This window comes from Crassostrea angulata, chromosome 10 (assembly GCF_025612915.1).
Source record: "Crassostrea angulata isolate pt1a10 chromosome 10, ASM2561291v2, whole genome shotgun sequence".
NCBI lineage: Eukaryota > Metazoa > Mollusca > Bivalvia > Ostreida > Ostreidae > Magallana > Magallana angulata.
Genome location: NC_069120.1, coordinates 4,289,967 through 4,314,045, shown reverse-complemented (window position 1 = coordinate 4,314,045; position 24,079 = coordinate 4,289,967). Strand labels below are relative to the sequence as shown.

Genomic DNA, 24,079 nt, shown 5'->3' with positions numbered 1-24,079 from the left:
TTGAAGATAAACGTGGTCTTTATCATAAATAAATATAATAGTTTTACAAAAATTTACATTAATTCATCACATTAAAACAAAATCTTGTTTAGATAGAACTCTACATTTTTGCAGGTAAATGTGGCGCTAACTAAACCTCTACCACTCAGAGACAGTATGACACACAGTGAAGTCAACATGTACAGATTTAACGTATCACAGATTGCTGTCCCAATCACAGACACGCCTCTGTCTCCTCAGTTACATCGCGTCCACGCGCCGTTAGCCTCCAGTTTGTACTGTCGGGGTTTGCCCTCCTTGAACACTGTCTGGAGGGGTTTCGGGTGGTCTCGGATTTGGACCAAGGCGGCCCGAACAGCATCCTCGAAGTGCGCAGGCTCCTGCTCCGGTGACGTGGACAGATGCTGAAATAATCAATCAACATGAGACTACATTATCAATCAACAGATAAATCCAACAATCCTACAATAATTTGATCTACAAATCAATTAATCGACCAAACAATCGATCAGCCAATCAATCAATAACTTAATCGACATAATTATCCATCAGTCAATCAATATAAAAATACATCTATCAACAAAAAAACCTATTATCAATAAAAATACTTATTAATCGATCAAGAATCATATAGCTTATTGAAGCAGCAAATACCGGTTGTTTAAATGGCTTAAAAGTGGTTTTACTGTCTGCATACTTTTTTCACGGATTGAAGAGCAACTAAGGATTTGTTTCGAATGATTAGCAATTTAAATGTTTACAGGGTGATTCCAATGTAAGTTGAGTGGTTTCAATGACAGTGGACCAATTAATATTGAGTGATGCCAGTGTGAGGTTATTCCAGGGAGTACAGTTCCTGTTGTAGCTCCTGTGCTCCATTGAGAGCCAGGCACCGCCCTCTGTTTCCTGTCTCCGACACTCTCCTATATAACCAATCCATTACTGGCTGGGTGATTCGATGAAAGTTTACTACAAACCTAGCTTGGTGGTCCCTCAGAAGACATTCTCATACAACCTCTTCTGTATATTCAGTTCCATGGTTGTACAATCTTACTCTCTCCAACCCCTTGTGTATCACAATCTGTCACTAATTGCTTTAGCCAGATACTTACTGCGTACAGGCTTTACATAAAATTTGTTTGATTTAGAATTTTAAGCAGATTGTGCATTCACTCGTGTATCAGAACCTCATTGGAATCAATTCTTCATAACCACTTCTTTTTTAAGTAGCTTCTCTTCACATTAGTATCTGACAGGACAAGGAGAGAGAGCAGAGAACAACAATAAAAGTTGTCCTTTGTGGACTTGAATAACTCATGTCTACAAAACCTGGATTGAATTTCAGATTACAAGGTCTAGTAAAAGACTAAACCCTTGTTTAAGTTCTACACATACAGTTAAAATAACAAAGTGCTGCTTTATTTTTTCATTCACAATTAACCATTCTTAGAATTTTCTATCCATCTGTGTACCTGTTTTTCTGTCACTCACTTCAATCCCCATCTCTCATGAACTGATCTCTCTCTCTCTCCCTCTTCTTCTCTCCTTTTCTGTTCATTTATCCATCTATCTATGTAAGTCTTGTTCACTGAGATACCCATCTCTCTTATGAACTGACCTCTCTCTATCTCTTTTCTCTCTTTCCGTTATTCATCAACAACCTGAGTCTTTCATTGAGATAATCCACCACTCTTATGAACTGATATCCCCCTAACTCTTCTCTCTCTCTCTCTTATCATATATCTATCTATCTATCTATCTTTTTTTTGTCTGTCATTCATTGAGACACCCACCTCCCTTATGAACTGATCAGGAAGTCGACACAGGAGATCGATCTCATCCATGGTGCTGTAGTTAAAGGGTCCAATGGACAGGACCCCCTTCTTATGGTCATAGATATTGATGATCTGAGCAAAGCAAAAAAAATGATTTTAAAAAATCACACCAACATACTGTTGAATACCTGGAATGTTTCACCAAAAATTCCAGCTTTCTTTATAGCACTAAAATCTTTGATATAAATTCATGTCTTGTACATAATCAGCAGTAAGCTGTAGATTCAGTATTAATACATTAGAAATTTTTTTCATTCAAATTTTTTCTCATTTCATGAGACCCTTTTAGTAAGTCAAAAAAGTGTTACGTCAATAGACCCCTTCACTATAACTGCGGTATTGCTCTCTTGCAGGGCAAATTGATACATTTTGCCGAAATTTATTTAATTATGTTAATCAAACATTTAACGTTATGTCATATTTTACTAAATTATGTCAATTTGCTCTGCAAAATAGCAGTACTGCAGTTACTGTGAAGAGATCTGTTGTGCATAGCATTTCTCCCCACCTCCTCACTTCCTGTAAAATGACGGGCTGATCTGATTGGTTGATCTGGTCCCCTGTCTAAAAACGTGGCCTTCTGGATTTCTCCACTGTTCAGGTGTATCACTGAAAAGATCAATAGATTATAATTGATTACTGATTTCATTCAAAATCTTTTGAGCATTGTTAAAAAATGGAGAATGAGATAAAATCTGCATTAGCCTTATTATCTTTCAGAAGGGAAGAACTAAGAGGAGAAGTTTCAAATATGATAAGAGTTGCAAGATTTTATCTTTATATACCTGTCACTACTTCTGCCATACATGCAGGTACAAAATGTCAGTAGAATACCTTTAAAACCTATAATGTACATGTATTTTACACTTCACAAATTTAACTGTCACCTGTATGACTTACCTATGCCATATATTACTGGAAAATTGGTTGACCCTTTCTTTGTGTTGTTGATGTCTGCAAATATTACAGATTTACATGAAATTATAGATACTGTATGTATACAGGGTAATTTTCGCCCTTTTACACTTACAAAAGGTTTCACCCCATCTTGAATTCACCCAGATGCAGTTGTGTTAACAGATATAATATTTCCAACACATGATTCGCCCAGTCTTAAAGGGGAAATTTCCCTGTATACAGTAGTATTGAACAAGTTATGTTCACCATTTGAGTAAAATTTGATCCTTCATTTACATTTGATCTGTTTTGACCTCTTTATAAATGAATATAGAACACAAAACATGGTACATGGTCCTTTTCCTTAATTATTTTCCATATTTCAGAAAATAGTGATTGGTTAAATTTATCATTATATTCAAATTTGAGATGTCCCCAGAACATGACCTACTGGGCAATTTCAGATTCTTCTGAGTGTAGATCAAAGAATCCAAGGAATCTGATTTTGATCAGATTGGTGAAATTTGGCATTTTCTTCAAATTTTAAAGTTAAATTCAAACTATTTGTATTTAAGTAGTGCATATTAAAGTGTTTATACAATAAGATTTTGACTTGCAGATGGCTGGGCCAGTAGCATAATAATCTACAGATAGATGTTGACAAAGTATGAAGTGATGTTTATTTCACTGGGAGGCATCAATAACATCTTTGTCTAATTTCTTATCAACAACATCAATTTCATATTACGATTCAACCTTCAAATAATTGTTTTTATAATAGTTCTCAATTTTTATAAGTAAGTATTTTAAAAAAAGCAATCTCATAAATGTTACAATTGATTTAAAGTTTACAAACTGATGAGAATTTACATTTTTTTTTTTCTTGAGCCAAATGCTGACAAATGAATTTTCAAAAAGTTAAGATAATGAATATCATCATCACAATTGAATAATTAAGTATTTAATAAAGTAAAATCTCTTTAATGCAATGGCCATCATTCCTTGTGGAAGTAGGACAATGCAATATTAGTCTTTGTGTGTGAAATACAAAGACTGACACACCTGATCATACCTGTGACACAGATGGAATATGACACCTGGCCTTACCTGTGACACAGATGGAATATGACACCTGGCCTTACCTGTGACACAGATGGAATATGACACCTGGCCTTACCTGTGATACATGCAGTCTGTAGGTGGATCTCTTCTGGTAAATTGTTGAATGCAGCTGCCAACATAAAAAATTCATAAAAGTTGCCGACATGATTATAATTAAGTCATTAAAGATAATGAAAATTCAAATACTCAGTATCTCTGTTATTTCTAAAAATCAGCATATTCTAATTTCATAAAGAAGCATCAGTTGATAGATAAGACCCCTAGACACTTTTATTCCCATGTTTTAATTTCTATGGATGTACTACAAAGATAACTGGAGTCTGGATGAGGGCTAGGTGAAATCTTACTCAGCAGTTTGATTGACAGGCTCTCTGACGTCCCCTTATCATCACGGAATCCTCCGAACAAATGAAGCTCCATCCTGTGAAATACACATCAAATCAAATCCTGTTACTACAGATGTTGCTGCTGCAGCTGATGCAGTCAGATAAAACAGAGATATTCCAAAGGGAGGCAAGAACAGAGGTCAGAATGTCAAGCCCTCCCAATTTTTTGTAGGTATTGGAATAAAGTCTCCATATTATCTGAAATCTGTGTTTGTTTATTTGTATATTATTTGTTGGTAGCTGCTAGATCATTTAGAGCTGTCTCTTGTTACTGTCACAAATACCAACACTGATCAAAGAAATGAACTGTTAATCTGATTTTATCTCGTCCAGTGAGGCAATTTATCTACGAAAAAAACTAGCATATAGAGCAAAACTGTTTCTTCTCAAACCCAAAAAAGAATCAATGCATTATCCATGCTGATAAATAGAAAACAGGTTAAAGAATAAATACAAAATTCCCCTTTTAAAAAAAGTTACTTAGAGAAGGGAGATAACTCAATCTTGTGTATGAAAAATTACACAAACAACCTAAATAAATCGTGTATGTTTTGTTAAATAAATATATGATAAAAAATGATAAGATTAGATTACAATATAAAAGGTTTCATTGTCACAGTTACCTCATCTTCGCTAGCCAAAGTTTTCTGATCTGCACCGGTTTGTGAGAAGCGGTGTGGATCAGAAAACCTTGGCTAGCGAAGATGCAGTTTCCTATTCAGAGGTAATACCAACATTAATGTACCATGTGGTGAAAGCTCAGATTTCAATCAGGACTTGAACCCAGGGCCTCCATCATACTGGCCATGCCAGTGCTATAAACGCTGGGTTACTGAGACCTGATATATATATTAACAGCCACACACCAATTAACCAAGTGACATAGAAATGGACATTCATACTTAAATTGATAAAAAGAAATTACTCATGAATATCGTGTGATAAGTTGTTACAGATGTTACATAGAGTCTGTAAGAATACTTCTATCTATAACCAAACAACAGTCAGAGTCATGAACGAAACCCATACACAATGAACTACAGCCATGAACTAAAGTCACAAGTAAAGAACTACTACCATGAACTTAGCCATGAACCATGAACTACCAGCGGCAATGACCATGAACATCAGCTGTGAAACATGAACTACAGCCACTTCTACAGAGAAACAAAGTAAAGCTTACCTCTCCTCACTGTAACAATCAAACAAACTTCTACATATTTATACAACCTACATATACAATCAATAGGTATAACCTACATATTCAATACACATATACAATGTACAAGGTATACATATATTCAAAGTAAATAATATGTATACAATCTATGTTTACATTTAAAACCTAGAAAAATATGTAACCCATGCATATATAATATAAATACATGTACCATATATACATACAAATTACATGTAACGTTATATACAATCATGGATAAAACATATTTTGTGGTTTAATCAAGAATCATTAAATAATAATTGTTGCAAATTTCCTTGTAAAGTTGTATTATTAAGACCATTTTCCATAAATTAAGGTTTTCTCAAAACTTTGAGTTTCACTATATTCACAATAAATGATGCCTGCGATTCATAATGAAACCACAGTATTGAAACTATAATTGCATGTACACAATCTATGTACAAATATCCAGTCAGGTGTACAGTAAATTCCTTAATCTATGTTCATATATCCAGTGTACAGTAAATTCCTTAATCTATGTTCATATATCCAGTGTACAGTAAATTCCTTAATCTATGTTCATATATCCAGTGTACAGTAAATTCCTTATCAAATAGGAAGATTTAACATCCAAATGAAATGGTTTGATGCATCCCTACCAAATTTTAAAAATTTGTTTTTTATCTCACAATTTTGAATAATATAAAATTTAAATTACAACAAATATTCAGCATTCTCAATCTTATATGTATTCTCGCAATCCGATACAAAATGACTGAATAATGGAGTGAAGAATTCAGGTAAATTAATAAATCTGCAGTATACACTCAGATCAGCTGTTGACCTCAGGGTTAACTATATCTATTATTGTTATTCAGAGTGCTCCTTACTCAATGACTGGGTAACCATTTCTACTCCATGCATGTTACATTAATGTTTACAAATAACTAGCAAACGACAATCCTCAGCTAATGTCTATCTAATCAATCAAACTATTGTGCTTTTTGTAAGAAAGAAGATATATTCTATGATGCTACAGCAATAATTGAGGGTGCCATTTCACTACAGATAAACAGAAGCATTGGAGAGGTTGTCTTTCCTTTGAGTGTAATCTATACCATGCCATTTATCCCCACTGACCTGCCTGGTAGTTTGTCTTTTGACAATTCTTTCACCAAACCCAGCATCTTCTTACAGCCTGTCTCAGTTCCACAGGAATCAAAGTGACAGAGACAGACGGCTCCAGATCCTGAATACAGAGACAGAGAAATGTCACCCAAGAAACTACATGTATACATACACTGAAACAGTCATTTATTAAAACTCATTATTGTTTGTTTTCCTGTCTATAAAAATGACACATATTATGGATGATACAGTGTAAGAATAAATAAATTGCAGTGAGGCCTTATAGGGTATGTCTGAACATGGAAATGGGACAGTGATGTTTTTCCTGTGTCTATAGCTGTACTTATGGCAGTAATGTCTTCTGATGTCTTACATGTGTGTCTGTGAATTGATGTCTTACCTGTGTGTCTGTGAATTGATGTCTTACCTGTTTGATAGAGAACAGATGCATTGCCTTTGTGTTAGAGAATTGATGCCTTACCTGTGTGTCTGTGAATTGATGCCTTACCTGTGTGTTAGAGAATTGATGCCTTACTTGTGTGTTAGAGAATTGATGCCTTACCTGTGTGTTAGAGAATTGATGCCTTACCTGTGTGTTAGAGAATTGATGCCTTACCTGTGTGTTAGAGAATTGATGCCTTACCTGTGTGTTAGAGAATTGATGCCTTACCTGTGTGTTAGAGAATTGATGCCTTACCTGTGTGATAGAGAATTGATGCCTTACCTGTGTGATAGAGAATTGATGCCTTACCTGTGTGTTAGAGAATTGATGCCTTACCTGTGTGTTAGAGAATTGATGCCTTACCTGTGTGTTAGAGAATTGATGCCTTACCTGTGTGTTAGAGAATTGATGCCTTACCTGTGTGTTAGAGAATTGATGCCTTACCTGTGTGTCTGTGAATTGATGCCTTACCCGGTATCTGTAAACTGATGCCTTACCTGTGTGTTAGAGAATTGATGCCTTACTTGTGTGTTAGAGAATTGATGCCTTACTTGTGTGTTAGAGAATTGATGCCTTACTTGTGTGTTAGAGAATTGATGCCTTACTTGTGTGTTAGAGAATTGATACCTTACCTGTGTGTTAGAGAATTGATGCCTTACCTGTGTGTCTGTGAATTGATGTCTTACCTGTGTGTCTGTGAATTGATGTCTTACCTGTGTGTCTGTGAATTGATGTCTTACCTGTGTGTCTGTGAATTGATGCCTTACCCGGTATCTGTAAACTGATGCCTTACCTGTGTGTTAGAGAATTGATGCCTCACATGTGTGTTAGAGAATTGATGCCTTACCTGTGTGTTAGAGAATTGATGCCTTACCTGTGTGTTAGAGAATTGATGCCTTACTTGTGTGTCTGTGAATTGATGTCTTACCTGTGTGTTTGTAAATTAATGTCTTCCCTGTGTAACAGAGAACAGATGCCTTGGCTTTTTGTCTGCGAATTGATGCTTTACCTGTGTGTTAGAGAATTGATGCCTTACCTGTGTGTCTGTGAATTGATGCCTTACTCGTGTATCTGTAAATTGATGTCTTAACTGCATGTCTGAGAATTGATGTCTTAACTGTGTGCCTGTTCATGAATGTCTTAACTGTGTGTCTGTAAATTGAGATCTTATCTGTGTGTCTGAGAATTGATGCATTACCAGTGTGGATGTAAATTTATTCTTACCTGAGTGGATGTGAATTGATTCTTACCTGAGTGGATGTAAATTGATTCTTACCTGAGTGGATGTAAATTGATTCTTACCTGAGTGGATGTAAATTGATTCTTACCTGAGTGGATGTAAATTGATTCTTACCTGAGTGGATGTGAATTGATTCTTACCTGAGTGGATGTAAATTGATTCTTACCTGAGTGGATGTAAATTGATTCTTACCTGAGTGGATGTAAATTGATTCTTACCTGAGTGGATGTAAATTGATTCTTACCTGAGTGGATGTAAATTGATTCTTACCTGAGTGGATGTAAATTGATTCTTACCTGAGTGGATGTGAATTGATTCTTACCTGAGTGGATGTAAATTGATTCTTACCTGAGTGGATGTAAATTGATTCTTACCTGAGTGGATGTAAATTGATTCTTACCTGAGTGGATGTAAATTGATTCTTACCTGAGTGGATGTAAATTGATTCTTACCTGAGTGGATGTAAATTGATTCTTACCTGAGTGGATGTAAATTGATTCTTACCTGAGTGGATGTAAATTGATTCTTACCTGAGTGGATGTAAATTGATTCTTACCTGAGTGGATGTAAATTGATTCTTACCTGAGTGGATGTAAATTGATTCTTACCTGAGTGGATGTAAATTGATTCTTACCTGAGTGGATGTAAATTGATTCTTACCTGAGTGGATGTAAATTGATTCTTACCTGAGTGGATGTAAATTGATTCTTACCTGAGTGGATGTGAATTGATTCTTACCTGAGTGGATGTGAATTGATTCTTACCTGAGTGGATGTAAATTGATTCTTACCTGAGTGGATGTAAATTGATTCTTACCTGAGTGGATGTAAATTGATTCTTACCTGAGTGGATGTAAATTGATTCTTACCTGAGTGGATGTAAATTGATTCTTACCTGAGTGGATGTAAATTGATTCTTACCTGAGTGGATGTAAATTGATTCTTACCTGAGTGGATGTGAATTGATTCTTACCTGAGTGGATGTAAATTGATTCTTACCTGAGTGGATGTAAATTGATTCTTACCTGAGTGGATGTAAATTGATTCTTACCTGAGTGGATGTAAATTGATTCTTACCTGAGTGGATGTAAATTGATTCTTACCTGAGTGGATGTAAATTGATTCTTACCTGAGTGGATGTAAATTGATTCTTACCTGAGTGGATGTGAATTGATTCTTACCTGAGTGGATGTGAATTGATTCTTACCTGAGTGGATGTAAATTGATTCTTACCTGAGTGGATGTGAATTGATTCTTACCTGAGTGGATGTAAATTGATTCTTACCTGAGTGGATGTGAATTGATTCTTACCTGAGTGGATGTAAATTGATTCTTACCTGAGTGGATGTGAATTGATTCTTACCTGAGTGGATGTAAATTGATTCTTACCTGAGTGGATGTGAATTGATTCTTACCTGAGTTGATGTAAATTGATTCTTACCTGAGTGGATGTGAATTGGTGCTTATGAATTGATACCTTACCTGTATTGGGGAATTGATGCCCTACTTGTGTTTCAGAGAATTAATGTCTTACCTGTGTGTCTGAGAATTGATGCCTTACCTGTGTGGATGTAAATTTATGCCTTACCTTTGTTTCAGAGATTTGATATCTTACCTGTGTGTCTGAGAATTGATGTCTTACCTGTGTGTCTTAGAATGGCCATATGGCAGGTGGTAGCATCCTCTGTCCCCATCATCTGAATCATCTCTGTACAAATCAAACAAAACATCAGTACTGACAGCTGCATTGTTTGATCCATCATTTGAAGACATTGCTTGGAGTGGGGAAAAAAAAGTCTTCGAATTTTAAATTATCTCTTATAATATCCTTGGAACATAATTGTTTTGTGAATGCTCATTTCTTTGCATGTAGAATCTCTTTCGTCAATTCTTGATACAACCATCTTTTTTCACTTGTTTTGTTTTACTCTCTAACCCCATTTGTTATTCATTATCAAATTTTGCTGTAGTGTTTGCTAGAATTACTTCTGCCATAAAATCAACAATCAAAGTGATCATCTAATGAAACCATGACAAGAACAGTTAGAAAATGTATAGGGACTTATGTCTAAGAAATGGGTTAAGCATATATTTTTCTTTATTATATAGAATTTGACAAAATAACCTATTTTTAATCTCTCGTAAAAAGTATCTTAAAACTATCATTGGCAAAGCATGCACAAAAAAGTATATATGCACTTTAATGAAAATGCACTTACACCAGGTTGTGAGATGTTGCTTGTTTTATGAGGTACTGTAATCTGTAGGGGACCAGTTGTAAAACAATAACCATATAACAACAGGCATCATTACCTCACTTAACTTTTGTATGCTCACAGTATAAACACACAAATTATTACGGATACAAATTGGATCTCTGAAGTTTATATGCTGAATCACAATTTACAGATTACAGAGCACTGATTATAACTAGTAGTCATACAAAACCTTTCACACGGCTACAACAGTGCAGCCCATCAAATCTTTAACTGCACTGGTGGTACACAACATTCCAATAAGTTTGTCTCTGCATCAGTGATTCTTTGTTTTAATCAGAGTCATTCATATTTAATGTAAATGTACAGTAATTTGCGGTAATTTCGAATAGATCATCTTGTGCTCCGCGTTTTCTGATATTTGAATTAAGTGTCGCTTTGCAATGTACAAAATGTCAACAATTAAATCTACCCTACAGTAATCATCAGTGATACATAAGATATCTATACACAAAAGTTTTAAAGGCAGGAAATATCATACTTAAATAAAATTATTTGTGATTTAACGAATGTAACTTGATATCTGATCTCTATGGGGCGCCGTTTTAATATTTTTGAGGTATTTTCTGATATCAGAAAATGATTTTTTGATATCAAGAATTCGAATTTCTGATATCAGAAAATGATTTTTTGATATCAGAAATTCGAATTCTTGATATCAGAAAATACGATCCATTTTCTGATATCAAAAAATCGATTTTCTGATATCAAAACATCACTTTCTGATATCAGAAATTCGATTTTTTGATATCAGAAAATGATTTTTTGATATCAGAAATTGAAACTGATTTTTTGATATCAAGAATTATATTTTCTGATATCAGAAATTTAAAGAAAATGGCAAATAAATTTCACCTATTTAATGAATACTCCCTTGACCAAAAATTAAATTGCCGAACTACAGAGCCAGATTTGTATTTAAATATTTGTTGTCTTTTTTTATTTTAATGTAAAATTTAATAAGTGTTCTTGATAATTCTGGTCTTATATATTGAAAGCACTAACTGTACGCCTGCATAACTCTTTATATTATGCGAGGCCATTATTTTTCAAAAGTCACAGCAAATCGCAAAGAAAGCAGTGTTGATCATTGCCGGTATATGTGGCAAAACTTGCCAGAATGAAACCAGGTTTAAAATAAGGCATTCATTATTATTCTTAAGAAACATCTACAGGCTTGAAACACATTTTCTTACAAATAACAAAAGTTGCATTACAGGGAGCATTCATTAAGTTGATAGTAATTTTATGTAAGTCTTATTTTCTGATATCAAAAAATAGATTTTCTGATATCAGAAAATGTAAATGATTTTTTGATATCAAAAAATGATTTTGTGATATCAAGAATTCAATTTTTTGATATCAAAAAAATGATTTTCTGATATCAAGAATTCAATTTTTTGATATCAAAAAATCAACTTTAATTCTTGATATCAAAAAATCTATTTTGTGATATCAGAAAATCATTTTTTGATATCAAGAATTCGAATTTGTGATATCAAAAAAAGATTTTCTGATATCACAAAATAGATTTTTTGATATCAAGAATTATTTTTTGATATCAAGAATTATTTTTTGATATCAAAAATTCGAATTATTGATATCAAATATTTATTTTTTGATATCAGAAAATACCTCAAAAATATTAAAACGGCGCCTCATAGATCTCTGACAATTGAGGAAACTTGAATTTCTCATAATAATTACCGGTAGGCTGTATAGCTTTGATAATCTAAGAAAACTAATAAACTGTAAGTTGATAAAAGCTTTTAAGAACTGGAAAAGTTTTTCACAAAACCTATCAAATGTAGACCTAATTCATGCATTTTCAACCCCTTTCAGTTTGGGGTATATTGAATGACATGTGTACACAATAACAGCCTCTGTGTTTTTACAGATAACATGCAGGCGATGTATAGGGATTATAGGGATGTTATCAGATTTTAGTAGTCAAAAGTCTGGACTAAAATAATGACATCTTTACTGTTGTTAGACTCTAAGGAAGTAAGATGAACTAAATCCTTAAGATATCATTTTTGTTGGACTGTATTGTACCAGTTTAGCTACTGATTTGAAACATACCCAGAGATGACCCGCAATATATTAAAGTGATGGAGTCATAAGAACACCTACTCAAATGTAAAAATATTTTGTGACAAAGATCTCGTTTCCCATATATTTCTGTTGATACCAAACAATCGATTTTAAACATGTATTTGGCATATTTTGCAACCAAGTTGTCAAAAGTGATTTGGAATACCCAAAATGACTGTAACATAACCTAATCCAAAATTCTATATGAAATGAACCACATCAACTTAATTGATCTTCTCTATATCTGACATAGGACCTGAATCATCTAATTGTCCCTAATTCACTAATGCTAGTGATATATTTTGATAAGGATTAGTCTGAAAGTTTAGAGGTTATGATATGGTGAATCAACAATCATAATAAGTTTATTGTGCATCCGATATCTCACCATCATCAGGGGTGGTGGCTGCCATTTCTCTCTGACCTACATACAGCAGTCCAATGGGAACGATGGACCGACATTTCTGCTCCAGGTACTTCTGGGAATTTTCCTGTCAAAACATAAAACATTGTCTTATCGCCTAATGTTACTGCCATGATTCTGAAGCACAATCAGAACCATTTCAACAAGGCCTTGGACTTTCAGTCGGATATAGCTGTCTATTTCTTGCGTCAAAACAATTTAAAAATGACGCTGGTTTCAAGCGAAATATACACCGATTTTGAAGTCTTGGCTCAAAAGCCAGGCAAATCTTGTTGATTTCAAAGAGTCATGGCTGAGTGGCAAATGATGAAATAGACAGGCCTACGTCACATTGCTGTTTGATACAACTACCCAAACTCCAAGCTCTTGTTAAAATGGTTCTAATGGTTAAGAGTTGAAAGTTAAGGAATGGGAATATCAGAAAAGCACTGGCATATGATAGAAACATTGAAACATTATCAAATACATGTACACATACAAAGAGAAATACTCATACTTTCAAATGAACTTGTAAAATTTTAATATAATCTATTATTATACTTTCATGTTAAATACTGAAATCTGATTGGTTTAGATGCAGTTGGTAATCCGTTCTATAACCCTCAGCGCTAGCAACACACTTGGTAATGGGTAATACAACGAATTGTTACATGCGCGTAAATTATGCGCTTACGGTTCGCCGTAGAATTCACTTCATTTCTATATAAAAGCAGTAAAATTTTCTTTAAGATTAAGACATTAAGTATAATAAAATATACAGTGCCTGTTTGGGAAGGTTACTGTTGAAATTGACACCCCTCGAAAACCATTGTCAACCTCCGCTTTGCGTCGATTGACAATGGTTGTCACGGGGTGTCAATTTCAACAGTTACCCTCCCAAACAAGCACTATTTAAATAATGTGAATGGATTTCAAAATCAATCATGTTATAAACATGAACCATGATATGTTTTCCTGTATTATACATTTGTACATGTATCAATAACAACTAAGGACACTGGACGGTGCGCAACGTCTCAGGTACAGACAGTCTTTAATGAGTGACAAGAAATCAGACTGTAACAAAAGATAGACTGGTGATTTATACTGTAGTTTCATCAATATTCGTGGGCATCAATTATCGTGGATTTAAAGAATATCACAGTTTCATGAACTCCTGGATGAGGATCCTGTTATTACAATGTGTTATCAAAAGTTGTAGTTTCAATTGATGAACATCAAATTTTGTGGATCAAGTCACTGAACAAAATCCATGAAAATTGGTATGGATTCAACATATATTTTGATGAAACTACAGTACCAGTAGACAGCCATGTCCAACTACCGGGGTACTGCTGCAGATAGAGACAGAGATTTCAAAGGTCGCGTCTGCTAAGTACAGCAGCTAATCAATACATGTTAGACAATGCATATATATCTACTTACTAAAATATTAATGGCTACAGGAAGGGAATAACATAAAACAAAAAAATGTATAAGAAAAATAAGAATTGAAGGCCATGGTTAATATATTCTTTAGTAGAAATACATGCAATTGCACCTATAACTTTAAAACTGAACAATCTTCAGTCCATATTTCCCTTGCAAACAGTGTTTTTTGTATGTTTTGTTGACAGATCTACAAAATCTGTACCCTATCATTAATTTGTGCTGATAAAAATGAACAACAGATATGCACAATATGACCACTATTGTTAAAAATCACAGTTGTGATCAATAGCAATTGATTGGGATCAAGTACACAAATATTCCCCATTGTAGGCTTAAAAAGCTGTGGATCGGGACTCATGTAATGACACCTCCCAAACTAAGACCCCCAAAAAGATTTAAAAGGATTACTTGAGGGTCACCCAGAGACCAGTTTTTATCAGACTCTGGTCTTTCTGAGGCTTGTATGGTGACAATGATAAAAGGCCCTGCGATATTCAAGAAAACATTTAAAGGGTGACTCGTATCACCCTATGTCATTGTCACCCAGCATCCATTACAACGTAATGATAATCCTGATAAATCACAGCCCTCTATTTGTCAACAAAAGCCACCAAGTGTTTGTGATTGGTCAATATGGTAAACAATTTCAACGCACACACTTAAAACCTTTAAACAATTGATTAAACTCCCTCTGTTTTAAGTCTATAGGTAAACATATATATGAATTAAGTGTAGTATATCTGCTAATCATTTTGTTGCGGAAATAAGCATTATTTTTCATTTACCAGTATAACATTTACAACACACTAGCAATTCTATAGTGTTATTGAGTACTGTAAATATTTGCAGTATGTCTTACTGCAAAAACTTGCAAGTGCAAAAGATCCAAAAGAGTCCCCTTCCTTACCTTGTAGTGGGGGAAGCGTTCCATGAATTCACCCATGGATGCAGGGGGCACCCCCATGTGTTTTCCTTCTACCATAAGAGGCATGGTCAATACTTGCACAGAGAGTGAAGGGTATAACTCCGGTTGTCAGAATTAACTCTCTCCCCAAGGTCTGCTCCTCTATGTTTATCTACCAGTCAGGTGCTTTAAATGTCTGTATAGCCTAATAATGGTATTAATTTAGATACTTTAATACATAACAATCATTTGTGAATGGCCCACTGGTTTTTAAAGCGCCTTCCTGTTTTTAAACATGTTTGGTCAATACTTTTTATGGTAGACATTGAAGCAAAATCAAAGTTTAAGATGCAATGGTAGAAAACTTCAGGTTAATTTTAAAAAAGTCATGCATAGCCTAGCTATTCAAATGTTATATCCTTTTCTTATGACACAGATCAATAACGCAGTTAAATATTTTATTTAGGCAGCTTTTCAAGTCATTCTGAAAAATCACGCAAATATAGAAGTTTAATGCTTTCTTTGAAAGTCAAAACTTTATAGAAATTAAATACTTACACTGGCTGAAGACAATGAGTTTTCACTTGACAGCTTGCCAGGCCGTGTACAGGTAGAGTCTACAGTCGTCTGTTTTCCGATCAATTAATAGGGCCCGGGCTCCCCATATCTGTGAATATACAGAGTACACGGTTTTACACACAGGGCCATAATCAATCGCCTGGGTACAGTTCCTGTGTTGACATTGTACACCGAGTTACACAATGATAAGACCATGCCAGTTACAGGAAACAATAATCATGATAAACCTCCAGTTACCCCTCTAACACTTTATATAAAAACTCTGCACTGGTTTATATTCTATTCAGAAACCTTGTAATGTTGACCACTACAAGGACTAATCAAAAGTAATGTCACTCAGTGTGCTGAAATGTTAACTGGCACTCCATTATAGAAAATAATGTATCAATACTGTAAAAGCAGAAATATTCGTTGATGACTTAACTTTGTCTTTTTCGTTGGCGGTATTTATCAACGAAATTGATCCATGAAAAATTTTTAACCCAAGTATTCATAAATAGAGTTGATACATAATACACGTTAGATATTACGATATGACAAAATTAAATCCCAACGCAATTGTATTTGGTTTTAAAAACGAAATTTTAACCCAGCGAATATATGTGCATCTACAGTATAAACAATATTATATAACTAAAATTCAAAAATGAAAATTTTATCAATGTTTTTGTTTATTAATTGTTCAAATAATACAGGAGTTAATCTCGTTACACATATTTGAACATTACTGCATCACAAGTTAACGTTGAATTCTTTGTTGCTTAATTATTTCAAAGTAAAATTTATAAATGGGATTCAAAAAAGGTCTGAATGAAGCAATCTTTTTGAAACAGTTAAGCATTGGTCCCCCTTCTTTTTGACTTTTGACTTTGTTACAGTGATAAATCATCTACAAGATTTTTTAAAGGGACTAAGACATGATTTGAGATCAAAATTTTTATTTTTTTAGTAGTACATGTAAATGATTAACTGGTGCATTTTGAATGATTGAACAAGATGTTAAATGTTAAAGGTAAGAGAGATGATAAAGGTGAAAGAAATCATTATTATATAAACAAAGCTCAAGTCTTATGGTTGTTTACAAATAATGTAATGTAGAAAATTTTAAGCTCAAATCGTGTTTAGGTCTCTTTAAAAATCTTCATTTCAAAATCAATCATGAATTTTGTTATAATTTATTGAAACCCCCAGTAGAAGCTCTCGAATGGTGTTTAAAACAAAAATGGTTACAAATGGGAAGAGCTAAAAACTTCAAAGGACAAACACTGTCATATTAAAACTTTAACTGTCATCTAACACTTAATTTATTATTAAGAATAATCATAGGCCTAATACTGACCTGTGATAAAATTTTGAAAGTTATCCAAAATATTTGGAGAAAAATTGAACATGCATAGACAATGCTCATTCTTACTGGTAAATGTATGGGAATATAAAGCATTATTGCATTTCTTTGTAAAAAACAGATTTTTTGTTTGTTTTAGATTTAGACAAATGTAGATATTTTGAGAACTTCTGTTGCTTTATTCCAAGTTTTTAATCATTCTATAGCATATGATAGTCTGCTGAAAAAATAGCATTTCAGAGTTATCCCCCTTAATACTCCATTCAGTATGTATACAGATCCTTCAGTCTAACTACATGGTAATTAATTTAAACAATCAAACTTTATGATTGATTTATGGCAGTTTAGTTGTTAAATCTTCCTTGCTGGTGAGCTAAAACAATCATGTTCAAATTAGAATATCAATCATTAAAATATTTTCATTGGAATATATATTGCCTTATATCTCTAAATAATTTACAATTTTAGTAAAATGGCAGGGAGATAATTTGGATAAGGAGTTAATGGCAATCTGACATTGTCTGTGGGACAGAAATGAGTGCAAAACGCTAGTCTGAGATGAGAACACTGCAATTTGTCCCTGTGATATTAAAAATCTGGCCATCAAATGAAAAGCAGGGCAAATACTAGCTAGTTTCTCTAGAGGAGATAACAGATATAGCATTCTCATAGCTTTCTACACATCTCTTCCTCTTTTTCTTGTAAAGTACCTTACCGTGGGATGCAAGGAAGTTTTCTGTGATCAGGGACATATATATACTAAGTATATACATCCCTGCTGTGATTGAAATGTATTTACAATGCATAACAAGATTAAGATCGATCAAGGTCTTCTAAGCTTATGGTCTGGGTCTGGTTTTTGAAGACCTTTTTAAAGATTTTGCATCCCCAGCTTTACTGCTGTATTATCTACCATTGAAGGCGTCTGCCCAATCATGTCAAAGACACTGCTGATAGTTTAATAATCATTATCACCATTCAGGCAACTTTCTGTTGAACCATTGCTAACCTGTGGATGCTGCTCCCAGATGATGCCTTTCCTTAACGAAGGGACAGACTATTATAATTGTGTTTAGTAGTAGAGGTATTTAGACTCACATGTACAATGGTAGATGTTATGTGTTAGAACTTAGAAGGGCTGAATTTGCTTCCTTTGAGATGGAGCATTTCAAAATACTTGTAAAAGTCAACCACCTCAAGGCTGTGTCAGCACTGACTGTTGGAACAGTGTTCTATATACATGTACAAATGTACTTCGTATTATAGGTTACATGTAAAACATGGCTTGTCTTGGGATGGAACACCATCAGCCAGTTCCCTTCCCACAGTTGTTGCCCAGGGCAATCTCATGTCTTCTTAAAGTTTTATGACATCTTCCCTCTTCCTGACATCATTATATATAGAGGGCACCATCACCTGCAAACAATCTCTTTTTTGGTCCTTCTGAGGCACAATCTTGTTGGTCATTTATGAATATTATGATAAATATCAATCAGGCAAAAGTACATCATTAGAAGACGCTCTTGTCCAGACTAGACTGTAGATGGGGATACATGTATTACTAAAACTTGTGAGATCAACCTACATCTACAATGTATGACAACAAGTTCTGACACAAAAATGAGCTAACATAGTGTAAGCTATAGTTTAAGAACTGTAAACTACAGTTCAACAATTCAACAAGAATAGTTTTCATCAGTGTGCAGTAAAACCATATTTAACGATAACGTCGATTGTGAACATTACTCTATGAATGCCAATCTAATTGTATCGTGTATCTGTGTGCAATTAAACGATAACAATAGATTTTGCTGATAATTATTGATTCGCATCTTTAAACTATAATTCATATTTGTTTAAATTTTTTTGTAATCCAAAAAGTATCGCATAGCCCCCTAACTCCGTCACTACCCTAACTCCGTCACTTTCGGGAAACTCCTCGCCGTTTGAAATCAAGTACGGTTATAACGTCATTTTTTACATGTCAAAAATCTTTAATCAAATGTCAACAATTTGCAACGGTTAAATTTAAGAATGTGTCAAAAAATAACAGAATTAAACCTTGTTCATTTTATTCACCATTAATTGTGTGAAATCAGCTAAAAAATTTTCACGGGTGCACTTAAAAATCGATATTTCTGACATGCGGGCCCATTCAACCATTTACGGTGGTCAGCCATTTTTAGAGAGGTCAAGATAAAACATTTCACATGCAATACATTTTTTATTAAGGTAATTAATACATTTTTTTCAGTCCGCAATAGCCTTTATGCACTACTCTTGATGATAACGTCAAATGGCTCATGCCGATACTTTTGCCTTATACAGGGTATATAGATATCTCCGGTATATCGCTATTTAGAATATGCTACATTTCTAAAAATGTAATAAATAAATAATATAATAAGTAATATATTAATTAGTGATATAAAATATTTGAAATATGTAAGGACATAAATCAAACGGCATCCATACATTCTGAAAAGGCCATTGTGATTGTTGTTACATGGACCCATTTTTTATTCTGGCGATCATTTCATTTCGATGAAATTAAATACAATTTAAATTGTATGCACCATTTTTACTTATTATAACTTGGCCTAGATACAAATGGAGTTTTAACAAAATTGTTAATGTGTCTTCATTCCGAATGAAGACACATTAACAATTTTGTTAAAACTCCATTTGTATCTAGGCCAAGTTATAATAAGTAAAAATTCCGAATGAAGACACATTAACAATTTTGTTAAAACTCCATTTGTATCTATATTTCCCTGCCATATCATAGAGCATGTGGGTGACGGAGTTAGGTTCATAAGATATAATAAGCACGCGTGATAAACGTCGTATTCAGAGAGCTATTTGAATAAAAATAAAAATATTTTTGTTAATAATTTTATAAATTATATTGTTTCAGATTATATTTAGTGATTGCAAATGATAAAATCCACAAAAAATAATTTACAGAGAAACGCGGAAGGTTTTCTGCTTATGGTGACGGATCTTAAATTAGGGCCTACAGATCAGTTCAAATGGAAATTCGATACAGATTTGCTACGTTCTCTATTTCTTAAGTACTTAGTACATTGTGGATATATTGGTGCATAAAGTGATCAATAAAAATGAATTTACTTTGTTTATAATTCTTGGACACCAGAAGACATCAACTTTCACTTTCAATCAGTCGGGCTCGGGAATCGACTTACCGGAAGTATGTAAACCCCGGTGCACGTTGTTCTTCCTTTTTCTGTCCCACTCCATTGGCATCGCACGCATTTTGTAAGACATGCTGCTTTTCGCGTTTTATGAAAGAACATTACAATAAGTCATAGCAAAACATGATTCTAAGTAGAATTCACTGTTTATGAGCAGAAATGAAACACAGTTATTCAAACATATACGTAAATGATTGCTGTTTTTTTTTTTGTTCAAAAGAAAATGCAATAATGCACCCCCCCCCCCCTTTAACAATTTCCATACAATACTGGTTAACATGTGTCAGTATGAATAATTTTAATTAAACGGACATAGAAAATATATAGATATATAGAGTTTAACATAAAGGCGTGATTTTTTTCAAAGGTGAAAGTTACAGTGTAAGAGAGATTTCATTTTAATTAATTTGTAATGATTATTTTGGGGTTTTTTTTAATATCAGAGTGATCGCCGTAACTCAGATCATTGCTAAGATGTCCGGAGGACTAGATGTACTTGCCCTCGGGGAAGATGATATTACCAAATTTTTGGCTTGTAACACCCATCTTGGAGCCACCAATGTCGACTACCAGATGGAACAATATGTCTTCAAGAGGAAGCCTGATGGTTTGTAGAACAGTATTCTTTAAAAAAAATTATGAATACAGTACTCGAAATGATTATGATCTAACTTGAATGTATTGTATTCAAAATTATTTTCAGTACATTGCATTTCTTTTCACACAGGTGTATACATTCTAAATCTAAGGAAGACTTGGGAGAAGCTACTTTTGGCTGCACGTGCCATTGCTGCCATTGAGAACCCTGCAGATGTGTGTGTCATCTCTGCCAGGCCCTATGGCCAGCGTGCTGTCCTGAAGTTTGCATCAGCCACTGGTGCCACCCCCATTGCTGGCCGTTTCACACCTGGAACCTTTACCAATCAGATCCAGGTATACTTCACATAGATATTTAATATGTCTTATACTTTGTTGTGTTATTTAAACTATGAAATGTTTTCTTTGGTGATTCATGCATGATGTGAAGGTGGCAACATTGCAGAAAGAATACATAACCCACGTTATTCCTCAAAGAAACATTTCATTGTATATATTCACATCTTTCTATTAAAAATTTAATAATATTGTAAAAATTAGATAAAATTCACTGAATTACTGTAAATGTACATCAGTGTCTTAGCTGAAAGAAACGGCAAATCGTCTCCTATGGGAATTTGAGTCTGATATCATGATTATTTTGTGCAGTCCGTGATAATTTGCTAGGTCAATGTAGGTTTCGACCAATCTATAAACGGTGTGAGTAGATTTCAATCTGGCTGTTTCTTTAGAGCTAGGTATTAACTGTCAGTTTTCGTAAAAAATAGAGGGAAGTATACTTGGTAGATGTTAATATATACTTGTATGTGAACATGTTAATTTTCAGTGTTTAATCGTTGATGTTTGAATGATGTCATGTTTTTGTAGGCTGCTTTCCGTGAGCCCCGTTTGTTGGTCGTCACCGACCCCCGAACTGACCATCAGCCAGTCACTGAGGCCTCCTACGTAAACATCCCAGTTATTGCTCTGTGCAACACTGACTCTCCACTCAGATATGTGGACATCGGTATTCCTTGCAACAACAAGGTAATAAATATTACTTGTTTCTGATACACCCACAAACTTTTCCCCCTTGAGTTTGTTAGGCCGTCTGTTTATCATGTCTGGTCCTTAACTTTCATTTCAAGAAATACTGTATACTGGGTTATTTCTGCCTCATGTTGTTTTCGCCCTTCTACATTTGCAAACGGTTTTGCTCCGTCTTAAATTTGCCAAACAAAGTTGTGTTAAAGAGAGATAATTTGAGACTTTGGAATTCACCCAGTCTTAAATTCGCCCACTGGTAACATGGGTGAAATGGGCTAAAATAAAATGGGTGCAAGTATTTCCCTGTATACAGTATCATAGGCCTAGCAAGTAATCTTAGGGAATGCCATGCCCTGACCTAAGGTCATTGAGGAAGGACAAGGTCTTATCAACATAAATGTGGTTGATGAACTGATAACCTTACATGGTCTCAATTTCTATTATGTAAAAATCCAGAAAATTGAAATATCTTTTTATGGTGCAAGAGAACTCCAATAAAGAAAGAATGAAATAGGACCATTTTGTGGATAATTTGAATATTGAAGTTGTAGTGAATGTTTTATTTTATTTTCAAGGGTCTGCACTCTGTGGGTCTGATGTGGTGGCTTCTGGCTCGTGAAGTTTTGCGTCTGCGTGGAACCATCAGCCGTGACCACCCATGGGATGTCATGGTGGATCTGTACTTCTACAGGGACCCAGAGGAGGTAATTGGTTGATCATGGAATTGATAGGTGGACTTTACAAACCTCTACATGTATTTCAGTAGGGACAGATGTTTATTGTCCCTTGAAGAAAATGACACTGACAAAAAAATGAAATATCTTTTTAGATGAAAGATAAATCCATCAGTTAAACATTTTATGTACTTGTAGTTAATTATTTCACATTGATCAATATAGAAAAAGTAAATTTAGTAAGCATTGTCTTGTATCATTATAAAATTTGCATCATCATTATTGCTGTAATGAGAAAAAGAAGCTTAACATGTCACCCTTTATGACTGCTTATGTGTACTTGTAGGCTGAGAAGGAGGAACAGGGGGCTATCGAGAAAGCACCTGTCAAGGATGAGAGCCAGGACCAGTGGGCCCCACCTGAGATTCCATTGCAGCCCGCACCCACCCAGGAGGTCACCGACTGGGCCTCAGAGGCCATGCCAGTGGCCCCGGCTCCACAGCCCTTCATGCCTGCAGGCACCGCCAAGGACTGGTCAGCCACTACCGATGATTGGTCCGCTGCTGCCTCAGGCCCAGCCCCAACCACTGGGGCCCCAGAATGGGGAGGCACTGCCGCTGAGAACTGGAGCTAGATTGTGAAACTGAATGACATTCAAACTCCATGAAGATGTTTTCCATCTGTTCAAAATAAAAACTGGAAAAATTCATTCATTTATTTTTTTTGGTCAGATTATGAAAAATTTGATGATCGCAAGGAAAGTTTTCATACTTGATACATGTATCTTGTATTATTGCACTAATATAGACCTTAAATTTTAATCTTACTAGTTACTTCAACATGGGCAGAAAAAACAGTTTGACAGATACATGTATGTAGTATGAATGATGATTTATTATTTTACATGACATGGTTTTGCCCATCTTCAAAGAAGGGAGGGCATATTGCTTTGCTTCTGTCCATCTCTCTGTCGGTTGGTCCCGAACAGTTTCAATTCATTTTCTTTGGAGAGGTTGCACATACTGAAATAGATTTATCACAGTAATATCTAGGCCAAGTTTGATTTTAGGTACGTTGAGCAATTGTTGACAGAGCTATGCCCCTTGGACTTGGAAACATTCCTTTTATTTACAGTTTCCGTGTATTTTCGCCGCAGAGGTTACATATACTGGAAAGAATTTGGTATACAGATTTATCATAATGATATATGTATTTAGGTCTAGTTCGATTTTTGGTAAGATCAAGCAATTGTTGGTAGAGCTATGCCCCTTGGACTTAAAAAAAT

General features: G+C 34.5%; 2 protein-coding genes across 2 annotated transcripts; one reads left to right on the top strand and one right to left on the bottom strand.

Annotated features, from left to right (window-relative positions):
* On the bottom strand, positions 1-20,549 carry LOC128165778 (protein N-terminal asparagine amidohydrolase-like). The gene is made up of 12 exons (XM_052830608.1): positions 20,415-20,549; positions 15,917-16,025; positions 15,362-15,563; positions 12,988-13,090; positions 9,872-9,937; positions 6,561-6,669; positions 4,202-4,275; positions 3,910-3,963; positions 2,736-2,789; positions 2,344-2,444; positions 1,794-1,907; positions 1-404 (listed from the first exon to the last, which is right to left on the bottom strand). The coding sequence occupies exons 3-12, from the start codon at positions 15,443-15,445 to the stop codon at positions 237-239; spliced, it is 927 nt and encodes a 308-aa protein (XP_052686568.1). The 5' UTR covers positions 15,446-15,563; positions 15,917-16,025; positions 20,415-20,549; the 3' UTR covers positions 1-236.
* LOC128165779 (40S ribosomal protein SA-like) lies at positions 20,480-23,503 on the top strand. The gene is made up of 6 exons (XM_052830609.1): positions 20,480-20,561; positions 20,941-21,104; positions 21,225-21,430; positions 21,962-22,120; positions 22,696-22,824; positions 23,141-23,503. The coding sequence occupies exons 2-6, from the start codon at positions 20,972-20,974 to the stop codon at positions 23,426-23,428; spliced, it is 915 nt and encodes a 304-aa protein (XP_052686569.1). The 5' UTR covers positions 20,480-20,561; positions 20,941-20,971; the 3' UTR covers positions 23,429-23,503.
* The last annotated feature ends 576 nt before the right edge of the window (positions 23,504-24,079 follow it).